The sequence below is a fragment of the Recurvomyces mirabilis genome, assembly GCF_035927965.1.
Source record: "Recurvomyces mirabilis strain CCFEE 5264 chromosome Unknown scaffold_44, whole genome shotgun sequence".
Taxonomy (NCBI): Eukaryota; Fungi; Ascomycota; class Dothideomycetes; order Mycosphaerellales; family Teratosphaeriaceae; genus Recurvomyces; species Recurvomyces mirabilis.
Window position 1 is genome coordinate 88,538 of NW_027041978.1, and position 20,890 is coordinate 109,427.

A 20,890-nucleotide genomic window follows, 5' to 3' on the forward strand; every position below is an offset into this window, starting at 1 on the left:
TGACTTCCGGACTCGGGTGCTCCACAAAGGCTGTTGGACTGGCTGAGATTTCCTGGGGAATGTCCAAGAAGCTACTGTAGCTGGACAAGTACATGTATTGGTCACAATATGAGCATGTTCGCTAGAAGCTTGACAAGCTGGAGATCAGATCGCTAGCGACTAGGAGATGTGACTACGCTGGGTTGCCCTCACGAATTGGCAGCTGAAGCACAACACTTTCCCTCGGATGAGTCTAGATGGATTATTTATGCCGCAAGCGTCCACACCATATCATAAGCATCGCCTTCCCAAAGCACTTGAAAGACAACAAGGACCTTCCCTCCACGTCCCACATGTGTGTCTCAGAGCTCATCAACCCCATCAACACAAACCCGCCAATATCTCCACCAACCTCCCCTCCTCCTTGTCAAGCTTCCGTCCAGTCTCCCTCCTCTCACCCCTCTTCTGCGCCATAACAGCCACAGCATCCTGCAGCCTCTCACTAATAGCATTCAAATCCCCTCTCATCTTCTCCTTCCGTTCCTCAAGTTTCTTCACTGACGCCTTATACTCGCGAGCATGTCTCCTTTCCATCTCAACGATCATATTCAGGCCTTGGCGACGATAGTCGGAGACGGCTTCGCGCATGGCCGTCTCGCGGTCGACAAGGTGGCGCATAAGTTTGTGCGAAATACCGACCAGTTCGTCGAACATGTTGACCTGGTAGTTTTGTAAGCCGTTGCGCCAGAATCCGATGGCTGACATTTCCCACTCCTCTTCTGCCGGAACACTGCCTCCTCGCTGGACAGTCTTGGCAGCTTTGGTAGCTATGCGCTTCCTCGTAATTGGTAGACCCTCTACAAGTGTTCTATCTGGGTCGTCTTCTGCTGACATAGCGGTCTCAAGCCGAACGGACTTCGTGGAATTCTGCTTCTTCAACTTCGGCACTTCTTCGACAAGTGTCTTCTGTGGATCTTCTACCTCGACAGCATCACTCTTGCGCTTCCGGAAACATGGTGCAGTCTGCTGTCTTAGCTTCTCAGCAAGTTGTGAGGAAGAGCTCTCTTTCCGGAGATGCCCGCGAGCTGCTTCCGAGCTAGCAAAGGGATTTGTGGGTGGCGGACCGAGTTCGTCATGGATGACCAGACGCTGGCCGTCCAGCCTACGCATCGCAATACCAGTCATGGCTTTTGATTCTTGTCCGGGTGACGTTGGCTTGCGTTTATCGTTGCTCGCGAGCTGTTGAGGCTGGTATGATGGTATGGACAGCAGATGGTCAAAGAAACTAGGATCTCCGGTTGGAAGGACTGATGTCGTGGATATACTAGAGGAAGGCTTTGGCTGAGCCGGTGCAGAGTCTGAGGACAGACCAGCTTGCTGCGAGAAGATCTCTAAGGCCGTAGAATGCTCAGGGACCACCATATCCCTAGGTATAGGACTACCTCCAACATCAACATTGCCTTGGGATGCCTGTCTGCCGACCTTTGACTTCCCAATAGCTTGCAGAGCTCTTCTGGTGGGCTTCGGCTGAGTAGGAAAATCGACCGTGGGATCTGGAACGCTGTTCTGGACTGCTTGCCTTGATCTTTTCTTCTTGGAGACGGGTGCCTCGAGGTCCTTATCGTCTGATGATGCTCGCTTTGAGGTTTTAGTGGCAGGTCGTGCATGAGTCTGGACCTCTCTTGTGGCCATTAAAGCATTTGTAACAGGGATAGCAGCTGGCACATCTAACGTTGCAAACTTGCTGTGCTTGGGGGCAGGCGGAGGCATAGCAACTTGTGAAGCTGTTCGCGGTAATGGTGGCTGTGTGGAGACTGACCATTCATCGAGCGCCTTTCCTCTAGTGGCAGCGACTGGGGCCGGAAGTGCATCATCAATAAGCTGGAAGCCTTCATCCTGGTCATGCCCGCCCCACGCTGCGATCTCAGTTCTAGTGCGTAGCTCTGGCATAATATCCCCAGCAGATGCTTTGGCATGGCCCAGCAGTCCGGATAAGGCGTCTATGACGTCCGCAGCAACATTTTCGGGCTGGGCTCTGCGATCGGTACGGTGTTTACGGTGTGACCTCATGCTCCCTACAGCAGATGACGGTCCGAGTCCATGGTGTGCGTCTACACGTGCCAGAGTACTGCGCTGTAGCTTCATAATCTTGCGTGGGGAAAGGATTCCAGCTGTCTGGTCATGCCAGGGTGTCCCAGCAGCAGGCTTCTTTACTGATCGAGTGCCTTGATTGCGTGGACCAGATCTATCGAAGCCGATGATGGTAGAGCAACGAGATGCTTCAACGTCTGCAAGTGGCTTAGGAGCCTGATCAGGGTCACAATTGGGCGGGCTCGACGACGGTGCAGCTGGTGTTTGCGGAGCCTTGACCGCCTTCGCAGAAGGTCGTAACCTTGCTTTCGGCTTCGCAGGCATTAGCTCTGTCTCATCGAGCTCCGAAGAACAATCTTCGCGGTCTGACAGCAAGATGGCGTTGTCTTGGGATGCGCCATTCGCGACATTAGCTCTTCTAGCTGTCTTCTCAGCCCGTGGCGAGTCGTCGTCAGCCAGCTCACCCACCGAGCCGTCGACCATCCCAGTTTCACCCTTCTCTATTCTTATGCCTCCCAATCCGTTACCCTCCTTGTCCACATGTGTGACAGCGTGCTCAAAATCTTCAATCGACTCGTGGTCGTTCTCGAAGTCCATCCCCTCCTCATCAACCTTCGTGCTGGAGCTGCTCGATACTGTAGCCTTCGGCGGTGCTGCCTTCGGAGGTGCTGCTTTCCGTCTCTTGAAGGCAGCTGCCGCCTGGGCCGATTTCGCAGGCTGCACGCGTACAGGCGCGTCAACGTAGTCATCACTATCTTCGGCAATTGGTCGCTTTCTTGGTCGACCGCGGGTTTTGTTCTCAAGTGCGTGGCTACTGCGTTTCTCTGCCTCCTGTTTCTTACTAGGTTGCTGCGACTTGATTTCTGGCATAATCTTGCCATTCGTGGCCTGCTTGCCAGGAGGAGAGAGAGGTACATCGTAGAAGTCATCGAGGCTCGGCACAGTGACCTTGGCTGCAGGTGCTGTATTTCGGCCAGTGTATCTAGCGGTGCTTGTAGCTTTCGAAGCCTCAGCAGTCGACAACTTGCTCTTGCTATTCTTGTCCAGAACTGCGCTCGAGCGAGCATGCTTCTGATGATCTGCTGTTTCTCCGGTTTGCGTCATAGTCTTCTCGATGATTCTCGCTGGTGTCACTGCAAGCATACCTAACTTTCGTGACTTCGGCTTCTCGTCAATGCCGTCGACAGCCATTTCCAGAGCAGGAGCCCGAGCATTCTTGTCCTTGTCGGCCAGTGCCTTCCTTATAGCCTGGGTAGCCCGAACTTTGGGTGGTGCCGTAGACTCGCTCGTGCTCGTGAGCTTAGGAACAGTACTCGCAGCTCCAGCGATGGCACTTCCATTCCTCCGAGCTTGAAGAGCAGCGAAAGCAGAATTATTGCTGGTGGGCGTGGCTTTCGCCTTAGTCATGACGGACGTCGGGGCAGAGATATGCGGTTTGGCCTTCGCTTTGCTCGAAGCTGCACTCGAGACAGACTTGCTTGTGGACCTGCCGCTGCTCTTCCGGCGGATGTCTTGTGCTGAAGCTGTATCTCCTACTCAAGTCAGCCGGATTCCGCTGCTCAACGTCAGTGAACACTGACCTTCTTCCTCTTCGTTGGTCGAATGATCATCCAGATAATGGCTCGCAACGTGCGACGAACGGACTGTAATGCCGTTCAGCTCCTCATTGCGCACTGGTTTCGGAGCTGAGTGGGTTGTTTTGGGCGGCTGGGTGGCAAACTCAGGGGCTCCTTGCGCAGTTTCTCTGACGAACGATTCCGCAGCATCCGCCACAACGAGCCTTGGAGGGCTCACTCCATAAAGCTCCTCCTCATCTGCGCCATATCCTTGATCGGCTTCCGCATGGTCTCGGTCCACATGCTGTGCCGGACCGCCCCTCGTCGCCACACCCAACGAGTCCTCTACCACGCTCCCCTGGCTAGCAGGAGAAGTCCGCGCATCTTGACTAACATTGATGAGATCTTGAGATTCGTAACTCTGTATGATTGGCGCCATCGGTGTTGTTCTTCTCCATATCTTTTCGTGTTGAAGATGGTGAGGAGAGGATGGTGGAGTCGTGGAGTGATGTGACGTCGGATGAAGCCTGAAAGTCGCGCTAAGCGCGTGATCACCTGACTTCGTCCTTCTTCTATGCTCATCTACAGTCCTGAGCAACGCCCTAGACACGAGTACTTGGCCGTTGGTGTAATATGTCGGGTAGTGAGGGGTACGATCAATGTTGGGGAAGATAGCACCATGGAGGGAGTCCAATGGCCTTTCGCCTATGAGCTGGCAGCGTGCGGGCTGACGGCATACAATGAGTGTAGTGCTGCCAGACATGCGAGCATGAAAGGGAACAGGGCGAGGCAATTGCAGTTCGTGCATGTATCATATTCTCTCATTCGACTTACATTATCGTACATCCACCAATCGCGCCTTCTCCGGATCTACCTCTTGGCTCAAACCAAGCATCCCACCCCTCCTTCTCTCTCCCCGTGACTTCGTATCGTCTCTCGCATCATCGCCACCATCCGGTATAGACCTCTCCCCATCCCCAAACAACGGCTCAAAGAACCCATCATAACTCCCCCACACAGCCCTAAATATCGCTCCAACCAATTGTACCCACCAAGGCGGCGATCGTCCCTTTTCGTCCTGGAACATCTTCCCAGCTGTAAAGATAAACATGATAATTGGAGCCCAGATAGCGAGAAAGATGAAAGAGCCCATGCGCTGCTTCGCTGACGTGATGGTGTATGGATGTATGGCGTGCAGATAATCTCGATACTCATACGGAAGGCCGAGCTCGTCGGCTCCATCTGTGATCAACTTGAGGTACCGGGCTGAAGGCTGAGCATAGCTCATATCCGGTCGTTGTACTCTTCCACCTTGCTTCGGCACATCGCCTGGTGATGTGGCAGGTGCGAAAAGGGTATGTGCTTTGAAAGGTGGAGTTGTGGGATCTTGCAGTACTGGCGTAGCTGGATCGGCAGAGGCGAAAGGGTGGCATTCGACCAGAACATCGTGGTATGAAGCCCCTCCTCCTTCGGTTGCGATGATGTGTGCATAGTCCTCGGGTGTACATTCGTATACCACGCCGATCAAGCCCTTGTGCCATGAGTCCTTGTGGTATCCCTGCCCGCTCGCCTGCTCCCCGACGCCAAGCAAAGGTGACTTCTCGCTACTGCTTGCTGTTTGCGAAAGTGTTCTCGGTGGGTCGTTTTCGGGGTCGCGGGTACCACTGTTCGCGAAGCATGGTTCGGCGTAGGGTAGACCAGGTAGATCAAAGGTCATCCGTAGCGAAGGTACCTGGACATTGATCTGCGACAACGGCTTGATGCCACGCTTGCCTCTGAAGGTCTCATTGGACAGGTTGGATCCATAAGCCAGGTACAAAACTGTTCCGCGCTGCTTCTCGGGCTGAGCTAGGTACTCATGGAGATCGAATGGTGTCTCGTCGAGCGACTCATGCAGTCGTGCGGAGGACGGCGGAGGGAGTATATCGATCTGCTTATGCGTCTGTCGTCTCATCGTGCCTAGGAGGATGATCTGCATGGAGAAGGCAGCCGCAACTGCTCGATCTGGTGATGTCGCCATTGTCGAGGTCTCTGATGCCATTGTCTCTTATACGAAGCAAGGCAAGAGTCCTAAGATGATAAATCAAGATCGAGTGAAACACCTCGTCGCGACGGTAGTCGGTTCGTGATTATCTCATCGTCACCGGCATCTACTGTATCAAGGTCCGACGGACGGAATCGTGATGGTTCCGACTCCGTTCCGTCTTTTGCCAAGCATTGCACGAGCTCGACTTGCATGAACGACTTCACTTACGATGCTGTCCCTTGCACGATAAACACTCTTAAAAAATGGCACCGAATGAGCCTAAAGCATCCTCTGATGGTGCAGACGATGCCGATCTGGCAAAGGTAGATCATGTTGCACAACCTCAAGCCGTGTAATTTCTGACATAGAACCATAGGCATTTCAGGAGCTCGCCAAAGGTGAAAGAACCGCTGCTGCACTGGAAAGTCAATTGAGCACTATGGAGGCCAAGATAGAAGCACTACTTGCACAGGCAGAAAAAGACCAGGAGGATGTAGAGAAGATGAGAGCTCAGCGTGAGAAGGAAGGCGGAAGCAGGACTGAGCACGCTGGCAGTGAGGCTGATGGGAAGACATGAAAGCCAGCACAAGATGCCACGTCGCGCGGATCGGGCTCATGGCAGACATGCTGCTGCCCTGCGTGACATGATGGAGACGCCGAGGTACACGGAAGGTTTAGGATTGACGAGGCAGGAGTGGCGAGCGCCAGCAGCTCGGAGCCCAGATCCCTCATACTGCACCAGATTGGCGAAGGCCGTTCTGGGAGGACACTGGCGTGGATCCCCTCCGACTCACAGTCACCACGAGCTTTCGATCCAGCCAACGATGCTAGCTAAGGTACGCCCTCTCGCCACCACCGAATCAATCCCGCGAACATCCACCAGCAGCCCTCTTTCCAACTTCGGCCGCCCTCTACGGCCAAATAGCGTAGAGCCCTCGTGATTGACTCGGATCTACCAGACATGGCTACGTGCAAAGGCGTGGTATGGGAGCCAGTCCTGGCCGTTATGAAGCCCAATCGAACAGGGAACAAAGACACCACAGATAGATCCCCACTACGAACACAGGATACCAGCCTTTTGCGGTGCTTCTGCGAGGAGATGGTGGAAATCGCTCCATGGAGCCTTGTCTATCGTAGTCCACAGCAACGTCTCCTTCTACCGCATGAGACTGGGCCGGCATTCAGTGTGCGCTCTCCCAGCCACCTCAACTGGGGCTCTTTCATACCCATCCCTGCATACGGTGGCTCTGGCTGTGTATCAGATGGTATTGGGACAGCAGACTGTGGACGGTAGTACTTCCACGAATGCGGACGCAGCTTCAGTCCGACAATTGTTACGCGCAGGGTAATCTCACCTATCCTCATGATCTACAGTAGTTGAGGCTGCACCGGGTATCTATCCATCTCTCTATCCAAACTCAAAATCACAACCCACCCACCGTACTCGGCTTAACACTCTCATTATGCGCCTCCATCGCCATAGTCAAATCGAACTTCCCATCTTTACCCTTCTCCACCACTCCAATCTCCGTGATAATGCCATCGATCAGCTCAGCGGGCGTGACGTCGAAAGAAGGATTCCAGACATCAATGCCCTTCGCCGCGATGCTCACGGTCTCTGAATGGCTCAGGTCAACGTCCACGCCGTCGAAGCGCGGGCCTTTGATGAATGTCATTTCTTTGCCCGGTCGTTCCTCGATGGTGATGTCCTCGCCGGATCGGGTTTGCAGATCGATTGTAGTTCGAGGTGCCGCGACGAGGAATTTGACGCCGTGGTGCTTGGCTGTTATGGCCAGCTGGTAGGTCCCGATTTTATTTGCCGTATCGCCGTTGGCGGCCACGCGGTCGGCGCCCACGACTATCGCTGCTATGTGCTCCGAAGGACCTTTTAGTCGCAGTAGTGCCGAGGCCATGGAGTCCGTGATTAGTGTTGCGGGGATGTTGTCGTGGACGAGTTCGAAGGCGGTGAGGCGTGAACCTTGATTGTATGGTCTGGTCTCGGTACAGAAGGCTTGCTTTAGCTTGCCGTTGGCGTGAAGGGAGCGGATGACGCCTAGTGCTGTGCCGTAGCCTGCGGTGGCGAGGGAGCTGCGAATATCAGGACGATAGATTTGGGTAGAGTGATGTTCGAGCTCACCCGGTATTGCAGTGCGTGAGCACACTGACCTGTCCTCCTCCGGCCTGCTTTTCGATCCACTCAGCGCCGTACTTGCCGATGCCTTGGTTGTCAGATACATCACTGATCAGCATCTGGGCAGCGGCATCACAGTATGCCTTGACGACAGCCTGCCCATTGTTGTCACTTGACTTGGAAGCCGTCTCAACAATCTTCTTCAGCTTTCTTGCTGCATCAGCCAGGTTAACAGCAGTGGGTCGACTGGTGACTAGATAGTCCAGCTTCTCCACGATGAAAGCCCCGACTTCTTCAGCATTCTCAGAGACCCTGTTATTTTGCAGTTCCACGGCCAGTGACAGGGCGGCGACTATAGCAATAGCAGGTGCACCACGTGTCCGCATATCCTTGATTGCATGCCAGCCATCTTTGCTGTCCTTGACCTCGTCGTACGCGGTCTGGTGTGGCAACTTCAGCTGATTGAGGATCTCAAGACTCCTTGGCTGATAACGTATTGCTTCGAGCACCATATCGTCGGCACGGCTGGCAGATCTGAGCTGGGACCAGAAAGTTTTTACGTTCAGGTACAGGCTGATTTCCATGTGTATGGTTGCGTCATGAGGGGCATTGGATCGCGCCCCACTAACCGAAGACGGCAGTCATGAGATACTGTATATGTTTCGAGAAATTGCTACAGTATGCTTCGTTACACACATCTCAATTATGGCTTCTGCGACACTCACGCTCCGCAGTGGCGACAAGCTACCTGTCCTCGGCTTCGGCGTCTGGGACAGTCCCAAGGATCTCACGACCAAATCATGCCTCGAGGCGTTCAAAGTCGGGTACAGACATATCGATACCGCCCAAGGATATAGCAACGAGAAAGAAGTCGGCCAAGCACTTAAGCAATCCGGCCTCGACCGAAAAGACGTCTGGATCACCTCCAAGATCTGGGAGGCCGGAGCAGATGTCGACGCAACATACGAAAAATGCCTAGGTAGCGTCAAAGACATCGCAGGAGACGACGGCTACCTCGACCTGATGCTCATCCACAACGCAGCCGTTGGAGCCGAGCCAAGGAAAAAGATGTGGCTAGCGATGGAGAGACTGCACGCCGAAGGCAAATTCAAGAACATCGGCGTGAGCAACTACGGCATCGGACATATCGAGGACATGAAGAAGTACGCCAAAGTATGGCCACCGGCTGTGAACCAGCTCGAACTGCATCCTTGGCTCCAACAAAGAGAAGTAGTGGAGTACTGCAAGAAGAACGATATCGTGGTCGAAGCCTACTGTCCTCTCGTCCGGAATCAGAAGAAGGACGATGCGACTTTGAACGAGGTGGCAAAGAAGCATGGCAAGACGACTGCGCAGGTGTTGGTGCGGTATTGTATTGAGAAGGGCTGGTCGCCGTTACCGAAGAGTGATAATCCGGGACGAATAGCGCAGAATGCGGATGTTTTTGGGTTTGAGCTGGGGAAGGGTGATCTGGAAAAGTTGGATGCGTTGCCGCAGGAGACGCCGTTGGTGTTGGCTGTGGATAACGAGTCGGTTCCTTAGATGAGTAGCAAGATCTTCCGTCTGTGTATATATAAGGAGACAGCCGAATCTAGAGAAAATATGCCGGTTTCGGTGTCTAGACATATATGACCTGCAACTTCCTCCCTGCAACCACCTCCCTATCAACCGCCTCCTTGACCTTCGCCGCCGCATTCGCACTAGGAAAATACACATAAACATCAGTCAGACTCTCACCACCATGCACCATTGTATTCGTCACCATTTTCTCATACTCGGCATGCTGCCGGATCAGATCATCAATAGCGGGCTTGAAGAACTGCAGCCGCCAAGTCGATACACGTGCGATGCCGAGGATAGCTGTTGGATCTGGTGCTGGATTTTTGTTACTTTTGGGGCTGGGCTGTTCGCCGCCTGCTGGATGCCAGGATTCGATGATAGGCTGCTTGGGTGGTGGTGGCTTTTTTGCTTCGGGCTTGGGCTTCGAGTTCGGCTAAGGACCTTGTCAGTCGACGGACGCGGTTGTGTCAGGAGCACCCACATACCTTTTTCTTCTTCGACGGCTTCGGTGCTGGTGGCTTTCGCGGAGGATAGTCGTCCTCGTCATACTCGTACTCAGGGTCACCTTCCGCATCTTCATCTCCCGCATACTCTTCATCCTCAAAAGCTCTCTTACGACCACAGCGTGCTGCCCTATTGTTCTTGCCCATGGTGGAGAAGGCAGAGCCGGCTTTTGCGACCTAGAGAATGTCAGTGATTCGCACTCAAGACCCCTGCACGTATGGAGTGGAGACCCACCGCTCGTCCCCGGCCAGTATGTGCATGCAGCATCTTCATGAGGCCGTCGCGCGTGGTTGGAGGCATGATGGCTGGGTGTCGAGGATGGGGCTTGGTGAGTCGTGGGAGTAGTTTTACGAGGGTAAGAGTGATCATAACTATGAGTTTGTGGAAGAGCAGGTTTGGTACTAGAAGTTGGAGTACTTATCGAGCCCTCACTTGACCGACAGCAATGATTGACACCTGCGACATGTGACAGCGTACATATCTTCCACCATGACTCATTTGCTTGTCAACAGTGAATCGAACGCAGATGCGCTGATAGCAACACTCCTTGGCCCTGAGTCACCTCCGTCAGATCATCGTTCGCCTGCCTTTTCATGTGGGTAGCTCAAGATCCCCAATCCTCAGGCTAACAGCTCTAGATCTCCCACTCGGCGGCCAACCAACAGAGACTCTCGCAGTCCGGCACCTCTGAAGCTCCATCTCAGATCGCGCTCGCTCCAGTGTACCTGGATCTACTCGCGATACCAGTACCTTGGCATGGTACAGAACATTACTCTCCGTCTTCCCACGCCGATAAATCACTCCAACATCCACCTCAGCACCAATATTATAGACAGACGAATGGTCAGGCAGCGGCTTCGCACCAAGCATCATCTCCGGAATACTCCACATCTCAGCAAAGTCATCAACACCGCCCGCACAGCTCTCCTGAACCAAAGGCGCCGTCGTGTCATCATGACCCGGCGCCAGCGGATCGGAGCAGAGATTGCTCTTTGCGCCTGGAATGTGGAAGCTAGCGTCTATGAGGTCGTGGATGAGGGATTCGATGCGCTGGTCTCGATCGTTGAGGACGTCGAGGGGATCTTGGTAGAGTCTTCGGCCATCAGATCGGCTGTGGATTGGTGCAGGAGGCTCAGTGCGGATCTCGGCGTCCTTGCCGGGATGGTTCCGGAAGTGACTGATGGTGCTGCGGAGGACGACGGTCATGCGTGCGAGCTGGACACGAGCGACGGCTTGAGAAGTATATGGTGGGACCACATTAGGATCGTCCTGGGCGATGATGTTGAGAAGGCGGTGGTAGTGGATTAGAGCCATCTCCTTGTGTGTTCCGCACATGGGTGCGGCGTCGATCTCAGCTTCGGTGAGCACTCCGGCTGGAGGAGAGAATATGGTGGTGTCGCGTAGGCGTGAAGAGCGCCGGATCGCAGGCGAGGATGCTCCGGAAAGTATCGATGGTGGCGAGGATGTGGAAGAGCGGATTGGTGGAGAGTGCCGCGTGAAGTCTGGTACCGGGATCGAGATGGTCTCAAATACTGATGCCATGCTCGATGAATGGTTTGTGGCGGCGACATCGAGTCTTTCTATAAGGTCTGCAACGCATAGTGGCATGCCTAAGCTCGATCGTAGTCACTATTGCCACTTCTGGAGTGCTGGTACTTATGACCATGTCAAACAGATATCCTTGACATCATCTCGTGACTGAGACAAAGACATCGTGGGCAGCAAACCACCGGGATCTGCTCATGACATCGTCTGGACTACTGAGTCGTACACAGTGATCTTAGTTTCGCAGGCAGTGGCGAAGACGCCAGGCAACGCACCTCTCACGGACGTCCTTTGGTGGACGCAGCTATCCGGACCGCATCATCCTTAGCTTTCTCCTTGTCTTTCTCGGCCTCGTTCTCCAGCACAAGGAGAGTTCCAGCAAACGCTACGCCAACGCTGACCATAGCCAGACCCATGATCCCGATCCTATTCGGTCGGTAGTAGCCTTCCTGAAGATCCTTGAGCATGCCAAAGTATCGGCTAGTACCATGCAAGACAATAAGACTTCCAGTCCCAACTAATGTACCTGCTGCCAGTTTCGTGTTGCTGTTCTCCAGACGAAGTAAAGTCGGTGAGATGGCTACGAAAGCCTCCACCTATGTTACTGTGAGCGTTGTCTTGTTTGAGACCAATGAAGTCATCGTCCCTACCTTCTCAAGAGCGACGCCGAGAGCTATGAAACCGAGACCTGTCCTTGTCCAGGCTAGGAAGGTACGCTCGCCTGCTAGTAGATCTCGGGCGAGCGAACCCGTGTTCTGGAGTCGCTCGGTCCGAAACCAGCGGAAGAACCTTGACATGGCTGCGATTTGTCAAGGCACGATAGCTACAGAGAGTAACAAGAGTAACACTTGAATCATGTTCGGCCGTGTCTAGGTGTTCATTTTCTTGTCAAGGAAGAATGTGTTGGAATGACGCCTGTCAGGAACAGGAATTGTGGAGCTTGGGCCACTCGCTTCTTTGGGAAGGTGACTACGCATTGCGGGCAGCATTATTGTTGATTCTGGGACATTATTATTGCCTTGTACAACTTCGACCATAAATCTATGGTCCTGCTCAACCCTTGTCCCATCTCGAAGCAGACAATCTCATTCTGCTTGCTCCACTGCACCCGAACCCCAAACTTGCAGCGCAGCATATTCATCCGTCGACACTACCACAAGATGGCAGGAAAGGCATCCTTGAAACGAGCAGAGGACTTTGTCTCTTTCCTGAATGCTTCACCTACTCGTAAGACTTTTGAGATACTGAGTGAACTGGCTACGGCGCTAATATATCGTTCCAGCCTTCCATGCCGTTCACTCCGCAAAGCAGCGACTCGAGAAGGCGGGCTTCAAGCAGATCAAGGTAGACCACTCATACCACAATGCCGAATATACAGAGACTGATGAGTGTCCAGGAACGAGACAACTGGACCCCATCCCTCCATCCAGGCGGCAAATACTACCTCACCCGCAATGCCAGCACGATCGTGGCCTTCGCCATCGGTTCACAATGGAAGCCCGGTAACCCCGTAGCTATGGTCGGCGCACATACCGACTCGCCATGTCTACGAGTGAAGCCCGTGTCAAAGCGCAGTGCAGATGGCTTCATGCAGGTAGGTGTAGAGACCTACGGCGGTGGACTATGGCACACATGGTTCGATCGCGACCTCGGTGTAGCAGGACGAGTAATGGTCAAGAGCAGCAACGGCGGCATGGAACAGAGATTAGTCAGAGTCAGCAAGCCGATCTGCAGGATACCGAATCTGGCAGTGCATTTCGGAGGTAGCGTGCCTTTCGAGTTCAACAAAGAGGCACAGCTCATCCCGATCACCGGTCTCATATCTGCGGAGTTGAACAGGACAGGCAAAACTCCGGAAGAGGCGGCAAAGGAGCAGAGTGAGGCAGATAAGGCGGCCGATTTCAACCCTCTCAAGACGCCAGCACAAAGACACCATACCTACTTCGTTGAGCTGATTGCGAAGGAAGCTGGTTGCAAGCCTGAGGATATTCTGGACTTCGAGCTCGTGCTTTACGACACCCAAGCTAGCTGCATTGGTGGCCTGAACGACGAATTCATCTATTCTGCTCGTCTGGACAATTTGGGCATGACATACTGCACAGTCGAAGGTCTCATCCAATCAGTCTCCTCCAAATCCGCACTCGAGAACGACAGCACGATCCGGCTAATCGCCTGCTTCGACCACGAAGAAATCGGCTCCACATCCGCCCAAGGCGCCGACAGCAACCTCCTCCCCGCCGTCCTCCGCCGCCTATCCTGCCTCCCCACCGGACCCAGCTCCTCCGCCTCCGACTCCGAAAAGAGCTACGACAAAGTCAGCGCGGACGAAAACGCCAACTCCACCGCCTTTGAGCAAACCCTTGTGACCTCCCTCCTCGTCTCGGCAGACATGTCCCACTCCATCAACCCGAATTACAGCGGCAAATACGAACCCAACCACGCCCCGCGCATGAACGAAGGCACCGTCATAAAAGTCAACGCCAATGTCCGTTACGCCACAAATTCCCCCGGTATAGTCCTCCTCCAAGAATGCGCCCGTCGCGCCAAAGCCGCATCCTATCAAGCGCCTGGTGCCAGGTCCAAGGACGGCGGGGTGCCATTGCAACTGTTCGTGGTGAAGAATGACTCACCCTGCGGAAGCACGATCGGGCCGATGTTGAGTGCGAAGTTGGGTTTGAGGACGATTGATGTGGGTAATGCGCAGTTGAGTATGCATTCGATCAGGGAGACGACGGGGTGCTATGATGTGGAGCATGGGGTTAATCTGTTTGATGCCTTCTTTGAGCATTATGGGGAGCTGGAGGGGAAGGTTGTTGTGGATTGACTGGGCTCGAGTTGCCAGGAGTTGATAGCGAAGCTGTAAACTTGGCGCTGTGGTGAGAGACCGAGATAATATCGCTCTTCGCCGGACTGGTCTAGATTACTACCGTTGTCCACTTCCGCAGTAGCTTGTCCATGATATCTTCCTCGGGATCAGAGTCCTCATCGCTCTCTGAATCGGCATCGAAATGGGTGAGTCGTTGTGGAGATCGAGCGCTCGAACCATCGGGTCGTGGTCGTGGTCTGCTCAACCGTCTTGCTATGCTTGCGCCACCAAGCTGATACGAAGCACGAGGTTCGTACTCAATTTCTTCTTCGTCCTCATGCCGCGACGGCTCTGACATGGAAGGGTCATGGAGCCAAGAAGGAGAGCCAAATAATGCATCAGGTTTCTTGGTCACGGAGGTGTCGTCGAGCTCTGCGATAGTCATCCTTGACGGAGGGTCTGGCGAAGCATGGAAGGGCTCGGACGCTTGGAAACTTTGCGGCTGGGCATCGTTCTTACGTCGTCCGGGCAATTTCAGGCGGCGGAAGTCCGCACTCCAGGACCTCTTTTTCGATGCACTACCTTGGCTTGATGCTATCTTGGTGGTTGTCGGAGCCGGCGTAGTCTGTCGAAGTGGATGCAGAATATACGGGTCTGCTGCTTCAGCAACGGTGGAAGGCGACTGTTCATGGGCTGGCGACGAATTCGGAGCTTTCAGTTGAGAGCCGAGCGTGTGTTCAGCTTCATCAACCGCTCCAGCGATAGCGGCAGCAACGCGTCTGTTCCGATCCACGGAGAGACGCTCTGGCCGGCTAAAATCAGGCATACAGTAGAAGTCTGATGCAAAACTATGTGTAGCTGTTGTCTCTGTGTCGATGGCGTCAGCAGTAAGCTTTATACTAGCGTTGGGAGCCTGCTCTTCGTCCTCACTATCCAGATCACGCTCAGCATTGGTCAGGTCGTCAAAGGCCCGCTTTGTGGAGCGAAAAGTGCGTGTAATGCTTGAGATCGGTACGGAGCCCGTCTCTTGGAGATGAGTTTTGGCCTGGTCTACGGCTGCGTTGAGACGAATCATTGCCGCTGTGCAAGAGTCGAGGTGTTGCAGGAGCGCTTGCTCACGACCGCTTTTGTTTGGTCGGGTGGAACCCTTCTCTGGACTAATAGCTCCGTTGTGGCGTTGCTCCGCAGAAGTTCCTTTTGGCACGAATACAGCTCCCAGCAAGAAGCTTTGCTCTCCTATACCTCGGGACGTCCCTATACTATCAATGTCTGTGCCACGATTGCTGATATCTCGTTCGGAAGATACGCTGACGGCTGGCTCATTTGGGCGATCGCCACTTTTGCTGAGCTCGAGACTCTTCGGGATACCGCTCGCGATCCTGTCGATCTGGACAAGGCCCCTGCCGATAGCCGCGCCAAGCTGATTGTCAGCACCACACTCTGTCTCCAGACGTAGTTTCTGTTCTAGAGACTCAGCCTCCTGCTTGGCTTTGGCCAGGTATTGGACCTGTATCTTCTCATCGAGAGAAGAGCCATGATATTGTACGTCTCTACGTCGCTCTGGTCAGTCACCCGTTCTTGCTCTAGAAAGTCTGTAGTCTAGCGTACTTCGAGGCAAGCTTACTGGCATAGGATAGGACATTAAATACCAACAGTAGTGTTGTCTTGAGTCGCTCGAACTGTGCCAGTAGCAGCAGAGCTTTGTCCTTTTTTAGCGGCCATTTCCAGCGCTTCACCCCGACCAAAGGACCTGCTGTATCGGGCGAGAAGCCATCAAGCACTAGTTCGACCTCGCCAAAGACAACCTCACATCTTTGAAGTTCTACTCTGATCTCGTCGAGGACGTCCGGCTTACAAAGCTTAAGTTCTTCGTCTTCTTGTAGGAGTGTACCAAGTTTCTGCAAAGCCCATGAGGTCATCCTGACCTCGTCTACAAGACGACGGGCATGCTTGTTGGCGTCGATGTAGTCAGTGACATATTTCGACAAGGCTCCGTAGAGCTTGAAGCCTGCGTCCGCAACCTGAATGGCGCTGGCTGCGACGCCGAACGCTTCTGCCATGACGTGCCAGCTTGTCGTTGATGCAGCGAGACGATATAGTGATAAGTCTATGCTTTCTTGATGTAGCCTCACTGCTTGGGCATGGTCACTTCGTCATGCAGCCCTCGGTCAAGATCGCGAACGAGGGTACGCGAGGAAGATGTGGTGAAGTGTGTGCGGCATTTGCGGCCGCATTCGTGCGCACCGCTATCCCGCCACAAAATAGAGTTCAACGTGCCACTTCAAGCAACACATACAACGCGGAGACAACAATGATGCCTGTTACGAGACATGTCCTTCGCGCACCGTTTGGATCTGTCACCAGGCTTTCGGGGCTACTCTCGCTGACTGGCCGAAATGTCTGCGCCCTCGACCGAGTCCGTGGGACTGCCGTGTACTGTGGACTGTCTCGCACAACCTCTTACTACTCCACCTCGGCCAACACTGCTGGCGTGCATTCTTCGGGATATTTGCCTGGCTCTCACAACAGAGAAAATCTGATGGCTTCGGGATGGCCAATCTTGCATCGCCGTTGAAGCCACACACTGGCGATGACACGGACGTCAATGTCCGAGCCCTGATAGACCATGCTAGGATTGAGCATCCGGCGGATTTGCTACGCCAGAAGCTGGCCGATGGTGATGTGCCGCTGGAAACTATCAGATATCATATGCGAGCGGCGTTCTCACTGCTCTTCCGATCGAATCGCAATGACCGCGCGAGCCTCGCTAGAGAGAAGCCTATCGTGCGGGAAGTTCTTCACTACCTCTGGACGCGGAACGAACGCTGGCTAGCTTTCCTCCAGGATTTTCGTGCAAAGGATAGCTTGACATTTCTCGCCGCCGCTGAGGGCCACGATGATCTGATCACCCAATGGCTCGAGATTGCCATGCCAGATCAAGCCGAGATCGGCATAAGCCTGAGTGCTATGCGAACAAGGGCCTGGCGAGGTTCATTGATGAGGAGTTACATTCGTGCCCTCCATTCGACCGCGCTTGATCGCTCTGCAGATTCGGCGATCGGATTCTTCCTACATATGAGGGAGCGTTGCTGCCTTACATGGGAGCAGGTAGCGGCCGACGCCTACGAGGTCGCATCAAAGCGATACCCCTTGCTGGCCTTGTCGACTTGGCCTGCTGCGATAGAGCTAAAAGGGCGTCTCACCAGCTGCGACGCCTTTGGAACTGATGCCAAGTTGTTTGAAGAATTCACGGCTGTATTTCAACGTCTAGAAGAGACAGCAGGAAGGCGCGGTGAACTCGATTGGGGTGACTTCGGTGTGGGACGTTTGCACATGGCACATCCGACGAAACCCGATCCATCGCTTGCCATTGCTTACTTCCGGACAATCCTGGACGAGACACCCACGAACATGCGTCGAAACATACTGCCTGCCCAAAGCACACCACAATGGCGGGGCTTGCGCCATGCTTTCGCTCGCGCTCTGCAGCTGGCCCAACAACAGAATCACCAAGATGCAGCCTGGCTTGAACAGATGGAGAGAGATCTCTTTCCCTCCGACCCTATGACCTTGACTCAACATGGTAGTATCTCGCAACGTCCAGCTCGTGTGAAGCAGCATGATACCTCTGGTGGCAGACCTACGAGACCGGTAATAATCCGAAAAGTTCTCAGATATTAATACGCTCAGGACGGATTCTACATGACTGTCCATACTGCCATGCTGTCGAGCAGGCACTCAGGCAATCATGTCTCCGTGGCCCGGCGGTGTGACAAGATTGGGTCACTATGTGTCTGTCCTGAGAGGCGAGTCAACAGTCACTGCATATATTCACAAGACAGCATTCACGATGCAACGAACGGCAGCATCATATTAAAGCGAGTTTCAGCGGTACTGTCGCCTACGCAAGCACCATTTCCTGTCCGGACCCCCTCGAGTAGTGCCCATAACCAGAACTCGACACACAAACCTGAAACTCCATCCACAAACCACAGCATCTCCAACCAGTCCAGACTACCTCACTCCAATCTATCCCTTACCCACACAAGTCGCACCATGTGCCAAGGCACCCAAACGATCTACGGCTGCGGCCACACCAACACGAACGTCATCCGGCCCTGCCGCCAGACCTATTGTTCAGGCGTGGGTATACCCAATGGTGCACAGCGTGTCAGTCGTGAATGCGATGCTTGTGCGGCTGTCAGGCGGATGAGGGAGAGGGTGCCGGACAGGGGGAGGGAGCCTACGCCTAGGACGCGCTGAAACATAGGGAACGCTCTTGGCGACGACTATGCCGGCTCAGTGGGGAGGAGAGAGATAATGAGGGGCGCGATATAAGCCGACATTCTTAGGAAGTACCTGAGTAGACTACGACAACGTTCCAGTAGGCGGGAAAATCTCATGAACACCACGAATTGAGACCTCACTGTACCAAATATGCTTATTATTATTAGTCCTGCCGTCGCCACGATCCGGCCAAATTCCGCTGCACCGTAGCCTTCACCTCCTGACCCTTCCCATGAACAGCCAACTGCTCCCTCATAACCTTCGTCGGCCGTTCCGGCTCCTCACAATCCTAACCCGATACCCACCCCCACCACCCCTCACCATCCTCTCACTGACCACCTTCACCGCCTCCTCCGCCTGCGCCTTAGAAGCGAAATCGACAAAACAATGCCTCGACCTATTCCCACCTCCACCCCCACTCCCATCCCCATGCTCCCGCACATTCACTTTGCTCACCGCCTCGATCTCTCACCCGGAAAACAACCCCCGCATCATCTCATGGGTTTCCAGCTGCGTACGCATGATAGGTAGGCCGCCGACCCAGACCCGGCGGCCTTCGGTTTGGGGTCCGAGCCAGTGGTCTGGGGCATCGTTGCGAGTCCAGCGGTCATAGACGTAGCGGTTGTCTGGTGGCAAGGGGGCGCCTTCGGTTCGTGGACCACGTGGGGCTTGGCGGTTGCCGGTGTCGATGTTGACTTTGATGGGGCGGCCGCGAATGAGTTGGCCTTGGAGGGTTTGTCTTGCTGTTTCGGCTGCTGCTTCCGTGGTGAAGTCGACGAAGCAGTAGGATGGGTTGCGGCCGGTGAAGGAGTCGATGGAGATGTCGATGTTGAGGCTGTTTGTGGTTGGTCAGTATACTGTGGCCCAGGACCATCGCCTCCTGCAGAGGTTGGTATCAGATGAAGGGTCTGATATTGGTGGCCACTTACACCTCCACATTGTGCTTTGCAAAGAAAGCTGCTACGTCTGCTTTCTGTGCCACGTATGGCAAATTGCCCACATAAAGTCTTTTGGTTCCGGACATATACCGAACAACGGGACGTTCACCTTGGAAAATACTTTGGGTTTGAGGGTCAGCCTGTGGACTACACTGCGCCTGTTCATGAAGTCGATGAGCTTGTAGGAGGTAAAGACCATGGTCGAGTGGAGAGTATGTGTATTGTGTGTGTTTGCGGCAGAACTGCATGCCACAGTATACACGCCTTGGCTTGATTCAGCCAGCCCACCCCACCATTGTCATACACTTACCACTTACACTCTCAATACCTTTATATCACAGAGTCAGTATCGCAAGGTACGTGAGAGGTGAAATGGGAAGTTCGAACAGTGGCGAGATCGGAGTCTTGGCATGGCGTTATAGCGGACGTAACAAACGAAGACCTCAACTAGAATCCAATGGCTTCAAGCAACGCCACCACGAATGGAAAGCCCGTCGCAGCGACATCGTCATGAGTCACCGATAGAAGTATATGCAACATGTAGGTCGTCCGAACTGTCACAGTTCTCCAAAGAATCCACAATCCTCAAAGTCACTTCAACCAAGGAACCCAACTACCCTAATTCCCAGGATCTAGCATAAACCATGGCAACCCCAACCAAAGCCACAACCTACGGCTCCAAGGAGCAATACATCCCAGGCTACACCCAAGTCCGCCACCACGAATGGCGCACCGCCACCAACAGCGCCGCCTACCTCCTCCCCGTCCTCCAACAGAAAGCCGCCACAACCCCCAACCTCAACCTCCTGGACATCGGCTGCGGCTCCAGCACCATCACAACCTCCCTAGCCTCCTACCTCCCGGCCGAAGGGAAAATAACCGCCACCGACATCTCCCCCGAGATCCTCATCAAAGCCCAGGCCTTCGCTGAGAAAGCTGGTGTAGAATCGAAGATCCATTTCCAGACTGCTGATATTTACGCTCTGCCGTTCGAGGATGGAGCGTTCGATATCGTCCACGCGAGCATGGTACTCTCCCACCTCTCGGACCCCGTGGCCGCTTATAAGGAAATGCTGCGTGTCACCACTCCCGGGGGCGTAGTGGCGAACCGCGAGTCCGATTTGACGGCTTGGTCCTACCACCCTCGTCTGCCAGGGATAGAGAAGTTCCATCGGTGCCACATAGCCGTTCATGAAGCGGCCAAGGGCCAGACGACGGCGGGACCACGGACGCTGGGGTGGGCATTGAAGGCTGGGGCGAAGAGGGAGGATGTAGAGGTGGGGTGTGGGACGTGGATGTATGCTACTGCTGAGGAGAGGGCGATTTGGGGTACGTCTTCTTCTCCTCCTTTCTTTGCCCCTCCCCCACCTCTCTCTCTCTCTCTCTCAGGCGCGGTCTCTATCACCCACTCTCAACAACCCACACCCACACACTCACACACACACAAACAACCACGAACACAAACAA

At 54.2% G+C, this 20,890-nt stretch overlaps 12 protein-coding genes across 12 annotated transcripts in view; 5 read left to right on the plus strand and 7 right to left on the minus strand.

The window, feature by feature from the left end:
* Positions 1-360: 360 nt before the first annotated feature.
* On the minus strand, positions 361-4,065 carry LTS14_010545 (uncharacterized protein; the record flags this gene model as incomplete). Its single annotated transcript, XM_064843221.1, has 2 exons — positions 361-3,602; positions 3,651-4,065. The coding sequence occupies 2 exons, from the start codon at positions 4,063-4,065 to the stop codon at positions 361-363; spliced, it is 3,657 nt and encodes a 1,218-aa protein (XP_064689219.1).
* Positions 4,066-4,461: 396 nt separating this feature from the next.
* Positions 4,462-5,646, minus strand: LTS14_010546 (uncharacterized protein; the record flags this gene model as incomplete). The annotated part of the gene is made up of 1 exon (XM_064843222.1): positions 4,462-5,646. One exon carries the CDS (start codon positions 5,644-5,646, stop codon positions 4,462-4,464), a length of 1,185 nt encoding a protein of 394 aa, XP_064689220.1.
* A 269-nt stretch (positions 5,647-5,915) lies between these two features.
* On the plus strand, positions 5,916-6,229 carry LTS14_010547 (uncharacterized protein; the record flags this gene model as incomplete). Its single annotated transcript, XM_064843223.1, has 2 exons — positions 5,916-5,975; positions 6,029-6,229. The coding sequence occupies 2 exons, from the start codon at positions 5,916-5,918 to the stop codon at positions 6,227-6,229; spliced, it is 261 nt and encodes an 86-aa protein (XP_064689221.1).
* Positions 6,230-7,076: 847 nt separating this feature from the next.
* MRI1 (S-methyl-5-thioribose-1-phosphate isomerase) lies at positions 7,077-8,295 on the minus strand (the record flags this gene model as incomplete). The annotated part of the gene is made up of 2 exons (XM_064843224.1): positions 7,077-7,740; positions 7,790-8,295. The coding sequence occupies 2 exons, from the start codon at positions 8,293-8,295 to the stop codon at positions 7,077-7,079; spliced, it is 1,170 nt and encodes a 389-aa protein (XP_064689222.1).
* Positions 8,296-8,426: 131 nt separating this feature from the next.
* LTS14_010549 (uncharacterized protein) lies at positions 8,427-9,325 on the plus strand (the record flags this gene model as incomplete). The annotated part of the gene is made up of 2 exons (XM_064843225.1): positions 8,427-8,461; positions 8,518-9,325. 2 exons carry the CDS (start codon positions 8,427-8,429, stop codon positions 9,323-9,325), a joined length of 843 nt encoding a protein of 280 aa, XP_064689223.1.
* A 76-nt stretch (positions 9,326-9,401) lies between these two features.
* On the minus strand, positions 9,402-11,389 carry LTS14_010550 (uncharacterized protein; the record flags this gene model as incomplete). The annotated part of the gene is made up of 3 exons (XM_064843226.1): positions 9,402-9,776; positions 9,829-10,023; positions 10,598-11,389. The coding sequence occupies 3 exons, from the start codon at positions 11,387-11,389 to the stop codon at positions 9,402-9,404; spliced, it is 1,362 nt and encodes a 453-aa protein (XP_064689224.1).
* Positions 11,390-11,670: 281 nt separating this feature from the next.
* Positions 11,671-12,189, minus strand: LTS14_010551 (uncharacterized protein; the record flags this gene model as incomplete). Its single annotated transcript, XM_064843227.1, has 2 exons — positions 11,671-11,988; positions 12,043-12,189. The coding sequence occupies 2 exons, from the start codon at positions 12,187-12,189 to the stop codon at positions 11,671-11,673; spliced, it is 465 nt and encodes a 154-aa protein (XP_064689225.1).
* A 363-nt stretch (positions 12,190-12,552) lies between these two features.
* Positions 12,553-14,216, plus strand: LTS14_010552 (uncharacterized protein; the record flags this gene model as incomplete). The annotated part of the gene is made up of 3 exons (XM_064843228.1): positions 12,553-12,619; positions 12,675-12,736; positions 12,789-14,216. The coding sequence occupies 3 exons, from the start codon at positions 12,553-12,555 to the stop codon at positions 14,214-14,216; spliced, it is 1,557 nt and encodes a 518-aa protein (XP_064689226.1).
* Positions 14,217-14,307: 91 nt separating this feature from the next.
* CRZ1_3 (DNA-binding transcription factor) lies at positions 14,308-16,258 on the minus strand (the record flags this gene model as incomplete). The annotated part of the gene is made up of 2 exons (XM_064843229.1): positions 14,308-15,748; positions 15,807-16,258. 2 exons carry the CDS (start codon positions 16,256-16,258, stop codon positions 14,308-14,310), a joined length of 1,893 nt encoding a protein of 630 aa, XP_064689227.1.
* Positions 16,259-16,748: 490 nt separating this feature from the next.
* LTS14_010554 (uncharacterized protein) lies at positions 16,749-17,879 on the plus strand (the record flags this gene model as incomplete). Its single annotated transcript, XM_064843230.1, has 1 exon — positions 16,749-17,879. The coding sequence occupies one exon, from the start codon at positions 16,749-16,751 to the stop codon at positions 17,877-17,879; it is 1,131 nt and encodes a 376-aa protein (XP_064689228.1).
* A 1,074-nt stretch (positions 17,880-18,953) lies between these two features.
* Positions 18,954-19,509, minus strand: LTS14_010555 (uncharacterized protein; the record flags this gene model as incomplete). The annotated part of the gene is made up of 2 exons (XM_064843231.1): positions 18,954-19,320; positions 19,415-19,509. 2 exons carry the CDS (start codon positions 19,507-19,509, stop codon positions 18,954-18,956), a joined length of 462 nt encoding a protein of 153 aa, XP_064689229.1.
* A 558-nt stretch (positions 19,510-20,067) lies between these two features.
* The window catches only part of LTS14_010556 (uncharacterized protein), a gene marked incomplete at both ends in the record, with an annotated part of 1,149 nt that continues 326 nt past the window's right edge, over positions 20,068-20,890 (plus strand). The window contains one exon of the mRNA XM_064843232.1: positions 20,068-20,752. Within this exon, the coding sequence (XP_064689230.1) occupies positions 20,068-20,752 (685 nt within the window). The remainder of the gene's footprint in view (positions 20,753-20,890) is intronic.